This window comes from Austrofundulus limnaeus, unplaced genomic scaffold (genome assembly GCF_001266775.1).
Source record: "Austrofundulus limnaeus strain Quisiro unplaced genomic scaffold, Austrofundulus_limnaeus-1.0 Scaffold279, whole genome shotgun sequence".
Lineage (NCBI taxonomy): Eukaryota > Metazoa > Chordata > Actinopteri > Cyprinodontiformes > Rivulidae > Austrofundulus > Austrofundulus limnaeus.
In genome coordinates this window covers 733,166-740,996 of record NW_013952681.1, presented here as the reverse complement: position 1 = coordinate 740,996, position 7,831 = coordinate 733,166, and the positions used below count along the sequence as shown (strand labels likewise).

Genomic DNA, 7,831 nt, shown 5'->3' with positions numbered 1-7,831 from the left:
TATTTTACAGTTAAAATATATGTTTATCAAATAAAGTCAAATGTTACAACTAATCAGGGATCCCTGAGAACTCTGAGATCTGAATTCTAATCACTTATTAATAATTTATCATATCAACCATTGTCCATTTTTATTCATCTTTTTTGTGAGGAGTTTTTAACATTAAGATTTAATCAGGCAGACATACAGTATATACACATTTACATTTATTGTTACTAATACTATAATCAAAGGTGAGCCGTGTAAATTTATGTTTGTATCAAACAAGTAGTRCTTTGTGTTACTCTGTACCTCTGAAGTAGCTCTCTGCCCCAAAAAGTTGGTGATCCCCACCATAGTTGGTGTTTAACTATTGTAAACAAATGTTTTACAATGTCAACGTTAACATTTTTTTGGCTGTTGGTTGAGCTGCCAAAGCGGTCCCAACACCGGGCTGAGACGGTTTTCTGGGGGAAACCCTGTCATGTAAATCTGTTTACAGGATCTGGAGACATTTTGCTACGAAAACATCTGATTTTAACAGTTAATGATAAGGTTGTAAACAAAGAGCTGATGTAATCAGTTTGTGCTCAGAGTACAGTTAGTCTGATATACTGCCACACCATTATCTGTAAAACCGAATGAGTTAGTTAAAGTTACAGGCAGCCGTCTTCCCTCAGTTTGAGTTAATCAGATGTAAACATCAAACACTTTTATTGTTTTCACTTTCTGCAGCCAGGTGTCTTTACCTTACTAGGACTAAACCTGACAGGTTTTTCCTAAAACGACTTTAATAAAAAGTAGAAAGTGTGACATTTGAGTTTTTTGTGGAAACAAAAGTAATGATTAATAAATAAAAGCAGCTAGGTGTTGCTCTTTAACACATCATCTTTACCGTTGTCTTTCTGGAAAACTGCTTTCAGCTTAGGAACCTTGGTGAAGTCCACCCGCCTCCACTCCTCATCCTCAGACACCAGCACATCAGCTTTGTCTGTCAGAGCACAAAKACATCAGTGTTGGACTTTGAGGCTCAGCTGTCAAACAAGACCAGGACAGTCTGGGACGTACTTCTCTGTGGTATGCTAACAGCTACGATCTCCCGGGCCAACACGCCGGCTTCATGTGCTGCTTTGCTGCGGCTGTAGGAGCAGATGGCGTAGGCGTCCTGCTCCTCTCTGCTGATCTGATACTTCTTGGCTGTGTTCTCAGCACAGTTGCCCTGTTGTAAACACACACAGTGGAACAAACTTCAGGTGCTTTAAAACTCAATGAAGCCTGAAAGGTTCCCTGGCCAGCAGCTGAAGGTTACCATGTGAAACTTGTTGTAGACGTCGGTCAGGCCGTCCTTAACGATCAGGTCTTCTAGCTTCACCCCTCCGTACGGCGGTGCCTCTCTGGCCATCACGTAGGGCACGTTGGACATGCTCTCCATGCCTCCTGCCACCATCACATCCTAAAGACACACAAACCACACGCAGCTAAAATAAGTACAGTGCATCATCACAGTCTAAACTGAGCAACAAGTCGTCTGCCACAAACTCAGCTGGTTGGCGGCTGCTGACTAAAAAAACAACCAGTTCTGTTCTGTATTTTTAAGATGGCCGCATCATGGCTCTGCAACAGACTGGATACTTGAACAACTGAAGGAGTATTTTACAGAAAAAACTCAGTAATCTGCAGGAATCTCAGAGCTCAAAGGCTGAGAGTCAAGARTAGGAGGTCYTGATCTTCACTGCATRCAYACCAGGTCTGGTTCTGTTCTYGACCTCACTGTGTGGACTCAGGATCACTTCCACACATCAACAGTAAACATTTCACTGAGCCATCCACTGAGAGCTGCTTAAAGCTCTATCAGACACATCAACACCAGGCTGAAGCAAAGAGCAGTCTGCAGTGATGCGGGCGCTGTACCGGTCTGTCGTGGTGAAGAGAGCTGAGCCAGAAGGCAAAGCTCTCGGTTTACCGGTTGGTCTACGTTTCTACCTTCATCTATGGTCACGAGCTTTGGGTAGTGACCGAATGAATGAGATCCCAGATACAAATGTCTGAAATGAGTTTCCTCCGCAGGGTGTCTGGGCTCTCCCTTAGAGATAGGGTGAGAAGATCAGTCATCCAGGAAAGACTAAAGCCTGAAACATACTCGCTCCGACGCCGACGGGTCGACGCGCGGTCACGTGGTTGTTCGGCAGTTGTTTTCGCACAGACCTTTCATAGTCCCAGAGACACCCTGCGCCGAGCTCAGGAAACCCCTCCCGCTGCAGCACACGTCACTGCATGGAGTTTCTTCAGGCTGCAGCCGACAATGCAGAAAAAAAAGTCAGACTCGTCACTCACCTGACGTATTTATCCACATCCTCATTCACGTCCTGGTTAAAGCTCCACAGTTTTTATCAGTCAGATTCCTCCGTGCACAACGTCTGTTTAATCTCCATTCATGAGTTTTTCACAGTTTGACTATCTTTATAAAAGTCTGCTTCCTGGTAGTCGGTTCTGGAAGCAAGTTGGGGGTTTTTTTCTTTCCTTTTTTTTTACCGAGTGGTTGAAGTCAGCGTAGCGCTTTCAGCAAAGACAAACACACCATGAGTTTTTCTTGGTTTGACTATCTTTATAAAACTCTGCTTCAACATTCGGCTCTAGAAGCAAGTTTTTTTTCTTTTGAGTGTCCGAGTGCTTTCAGTTTCAGCACAAACACGCCCACGAACTTCAGACCAATCAGACATTACCGTCGACATGGGAGGGGGGTCAAAAGTTCTGCTGGCGGGTTGAGCTGATGCTGACAAGCCTTTTGATGTAATTTTCGCCATTAAACTGCGACAACCTGTGCCGAGGAAGTATGTTTCCAGCTTCAGAGTAGAGCCGCTGCTCCTCCACGTCAAGAGGAGCCAGTTGAGGTGGTTCATCTGGTTAGGATGCCTCCTGGACTCCTCCCTGGTGAGGTGTTTCGGGCACGTCCCACTGGGAGGAGACCAAGAGGAAGACCCAGGACACGCTGGACAGACCATGTTTCTCGGCTGGCCTGGGAACACCTTGGGATTCCCCCAGAGGAGCTGGTCCAAGTGACCGGGGAGAGGGAAMTCTGGGTCTCTCTGCTTAGGCTGCTGCCCCCGAGACCCCAGATAAGAGGAAGAAAACGGACAGACGGACGGACAACTTSGCTCTGTTCCACATCTCAACCATTCAATCGTCCTCTTGCCTTTAAGTTCAGATTATTTCAGTTTCTTCATACACAAACAAAGCATAGTTTTTGTTTAAACTGTCTGTGTCCTGACAGCAGAATGTGAGACAGATATCCTCCCCGTGCTCCTATAAACCTCTGCAGAAACCACTGATCGTCAGAAAGCCAACTAAGAGACAAGAGGGTTGTCAATCAGGCTTGTGTGAATGCTGCTCCAACCCACACAAACATTAAGGCAGCCTTAATGTTTCCTGATAAACAGGACAACCTCTACGGAAAAAACTCCAACCAGGTCACATGAAAATCCTGAATGACCTTTATCTGTAGGAGAAAATATTTACAGTATACGTGTGTTTGCTTGTTTTTATTACCTTTTTAGGACCGTTTCCAGTATACACATCTACCTTATCAAGACCAGTAGTCCTAATGGGGATCAAAGACCAGTCCTAATATGGTGGAACCCCATTTTTGGGTTGGGGGTTAGGTTTAGGACCAAGGTGTGAATTGAGTTTAGGTGAGTTTTAGGTTAAATGGTCAGGGTTAGAAATGAACGGTCCTAATAAGGATATAAATAGAAACGTGTGTGTGTGTGTGTGAATATCACCTGGTGTCCACACATCAGACTCTGAGCTGCCATCATGATGGACTTCATCCCAGAGGCACAGACTTTGTTGATGGTTGTTGCTGGAGTGCTGAGGGGCAGGCCTGGAGATCAAACACCACCAAGTACTGAGTTAAAACAATAAAAAGACAGAGACCCTCCAGGGTTCCTACAATTTTCAGGCAAGTTAAATTTAAGACTTTTTAATGCCAAATGAAATTAAATTTAAGACCAATTTCATTATAAATGCAAACAACAAAAAAAAAACTGTGACAGAAACTCACAAATCAAAGTATTTTTGGTTGAATTATTCAAATATTGCTAATAGACCAATTGTTTTTATCCATATATGACTGCTATTTTGTTAAATATAGCCAAAAAACATTCTTAGCAGTCAGTTTATACTTAATTTAATTCCTGGAAATCCTCTAACAACCCAAGATTTGGAGTTTTAGAACCCACAGTGGGCTCTCAACCCTTGCTTGCTGTAGATGAAACCTTAAAGTGCCTGTTGTGTAAAATGTTTGTACGAAACATGAATGCATTTTTGGAAAGACAACATTATAAACATATTAAAAAATGAATTTCACATTGCTCAGATGGACAGATGTTGAGATATTTGCATGTGAAATAACAGGAAGTGATGCCAAAAGGGAATGTCTAAAGGAGAAATATTAAAAAAATAAATAAATGTTACCGATTATTTTAGTATTTGAGACAAGTTACAGTCATCCTACTTACAATGTGTTAACATTTTAAGACTTCTGAAGATTGATTTAAGACCTTTTAAGGCTAATTAAGGCCTTATTTTTGGATTGATGAATTCAAGGCCTTTTAAGTCTTTGAGACAAGTTACAGTCATCCTACTTACAATGTGTTAACATTTTAAGACTTCTGAAGATTGATTTAAGACCTTTTAAGTCTAATTAAGGCCTTATTTTTGGATTGATGAATTCAAGGCCTTTTACGTCTTTTTAAGGATCTGCATGAACCCTGTCCTCCTGCTCTTAGTTTGAAGGGTTACGAAACAAAAGAATTCTCCTCAAAAAACTGAAAGTGTTTGATCTAAAAGCACATCAGGTGTGGTACCTGCTCCTAGTAAAGCCTGGCGTGTGGGAGCCTGTCCTTCTGCTGCTTGGAGAACGTTGCCCATATAAACCTCCTTCACCTCCTCAGGAGGAACACCTGAACTCAGAGCAGAAAGTCAACTCAGTGCYTTCTGATGCCTGGTTCAACTGGAAACTAATAGTTCCTGTTTTTCCTGCAGCTAGGACCCTGAAAGAAGCTCACCTGCTCMCTCCACAGCTCCCCTGATGGCCACCGAGCCCAGCGTGGGGGCCGGGACCGCTGCCAGGCTGCCTCTGAACGAGCCCATTGGAGTGCGCACGGCGCTGACGATGACCACTTCCTGCAAGCAGAGGAAGAAAGCTGCTGAAGCAGAGACGTCCCATCAAGCTGACCTCAGCTCCACCACTTTACTCACATGAAGTGACGGCTGATGTGAGTAGGTRCTGCACAGGTACCTGTGAGCCTGGAGGGGCAACAAATAGAGGATTGACTTCACATTGAAGAAATTTATAATTATTATAAATTAGTACTGATATCAGAAACAACACCAGAGTATTAGGGGTTTCTTTTTATAACACTTTAATAATGTTTGATCTATTATGTGTTAATTGAAATAGAGTAGCTACATGTCCYAATTATATAACAACACACAATTAAAAGCTGTGTTAACATTAGTGTGAGGTCTTTTGTCTGAATYCCTGTGATTCAGCCGTAGGCCAGCAGAGGGCGAACTCAGGCARTGAAGAATCGTGTACTGTATTTAAACGTGGACTTCCTGTTTTTCATTCAGTGTGGTTTTGACTTGTCAGCCAGTGGCATAATAAACCTCACTCCAGAATTCTGGTGTTGTATGACATTTATTTCCTATCGCAGATCATTTTATTTAACACTTGTGTTTTCATCTGATTGTCAGCCGATATTAAAACACGTATTTCTTACAACATGATGCCAGGATCATTAATCTGACTTAAAAAACAGGAAAAGTTATGTTTTGTGAAAAATAAAGTCCTGAATGTGAAACATTTAGAAGCTTTTCAGTGGTTCTAGTAATATTAATCAGTTCATTTTATTAACTAACATTAACATTTTATTTACTCTCTAACACCAAGTTATTTGTAGCAGCAGAGGGTTTTTGTCATCAACATTTCAACTTTTTACTGCTGGTGGAAGAGTAGTACTTGAAACCGGTCTTGGTCTTAAGACCGGTCTCAAGACCACTTTTTGATGGCCTTGGTCTTGTCTCGGTCTCGGACATTGAGGACTCGGAATTTTATTTCAAGACCAGTCAAGACCACAATTGTAGAAATATCACTAAATCGACAGATCATCGTCCAATGTATTTGTCCTGATGCATCTCAGTAATCCAGGTAAAAAATCAAAAAGAAAAAAATTGTATAGGTCTTCTGGACGGGTTCTTCTCTAATGAAACGTTTCGTCTCTCTTCCAAGAGACTTCTTCAGTCTGAGAGTTTCAGGCAAAATTCAGGCTTTTATGTCCTGCCTCCATGTGACTGATACTCACATCACATGGCTATCGTTGACACCTAATTAACACCTATTGTTAACAGGGGGTGGAGTGATACTGGCAATAGCAGCACTGTAGGAGGGGGACAACTGAAAGCGGAGGCCTCCACCTCTGTTTAATGATGGATGGTCTTTCTTCACAAAAATGGCTTCTTTTACTCCTCTCTCAAACCAACGTTCCTCTCTATCAAGAATGAGAACATCCTCATCTCTGAAAGAGTGACCGCTGGCCTGTAAATGAGTGAAAACTGCAGAGTTCTGGCCATTAGATGTAGCTCGTCTGTGTTGGGACATTCTTTTGAACAGTGGCTGCTTTGTTTCCAATTTATTAGTTAACATTCTTGCTTTCATTGGATTTAAAATGTAGCTACTGATTCAAATCCAAACCTGACTTATTTTATATTTATGTAATTTTGTTACCGGCTGTCACCCATCCTCACGCTCTTCACTCACACGCAGCACTCCAGGAAAGTGAGCAGTGGTTCTCCCGGAGCAGTGAAGGATATCTTCAAAATTTTAAGTATAAAATTTGGCTACATTATTCATAAATAATATTGTTTGTTTGTTTATTTATTTATACTATTATTTGTCTATTTATTAACCAAACTAGGCCAGGAAATTCCCACTTAGTAGTTGCAAAGACCCCTACCTGCATCCAAGTGCAGTTCTCTGACAGTCTTTTAAAAGTAATGGCTTGGTATGTCATGTGGTCTAAACTAGGGTTGGGCATAATCGTATCGTGTGCAATTAATTGTCAGAAAAACATTAATCGATTAATTTTTGGCACTTGACGATTAATACGATTAAGGTCACCAGGCAGATTAACCGCTTGGTGTTCCTCTCTGGTTCAAATATAACAAACTTTTTAAAAAGTTGTGTAGTTTATTTATCTATCAGCACAATTTAAAGATTGATGTATAGCCTGAAGTCTGCAATTTTGACACAATTTGGAACAGATTTTTTCGAAGAGCCTATTTTCTCCCTATAAATTGGTCATGTGACTATGACATGAGGGTGTCCAGGGACTGCGGGGGATTAATCGTCAAATTAATCGTTATCGGCTAAATACCACAATTAATCGTGATTAATTTATTTGCCAATATTGCACAACCCTAGTCTAAACCAGGGCTTGTTAAATGTTTTGGGTCCGGGGACCCCTTACAAGAGTGAAAAATTTCCAGGGACCCCCTTATTAATCCCATGCTGTTACAAAAATAATTTACAGTCATTTTAACTCCTAAACGCCATGGGAATATTATCTTTTGTTTGGTTTAGTATGTTTGTTTTACTAATGCATTGCTCCCCATATGCATTTTTTTAAAAACTAAAACCAAATTAACAATTTACTGAAATTTTTTGAGGACCCACAAGATTCTCGAAGTCGGCGTGATGTCATTCAGTCACGTGATTTCAACCTCCATTTTTGGGGAGCAGGAAACAGTAATCTCGTGGAAAAAACACGGCTATCCATCATCAGTCTCATCT

At 41.5% G+C, this 7,831-nt stretch overlaps 1 protein-coding gene across 1 annotated transcript in view; it reads right to left on the bottom strand.

Annotated features, from left to right (window-relative positions):
- The window catches only part of acat1 (acetyl-CoA acetyltransferase 1), a gene marked incomplete in the record, with an annotated part of 15,367 nt that overhangs the window by 6,135 nt on the left and 1,401 nt on the right, over window positions 1–7,831 (bottom strand). Inside the window, 7 exon segments of the mRNA XM_014021140.1 lie at window positions 875–970; window positions 1,048–1,198; window positions 1,289–1,432; window positions 3,759–3,859; window positions 4,845–4,940; window positions 5,046–5,163; window positions 5,239–5,286. Coding sequence (XP_013876594.1) covers window positions 875–970; window positions 1,048–1,198; window positions 1,289–1,432; window positions 3,759–3,859; window positions 4,845–4,940; window positions 5,046–5,163; window positions 5,239–5,286 — 754 coding nt within the window.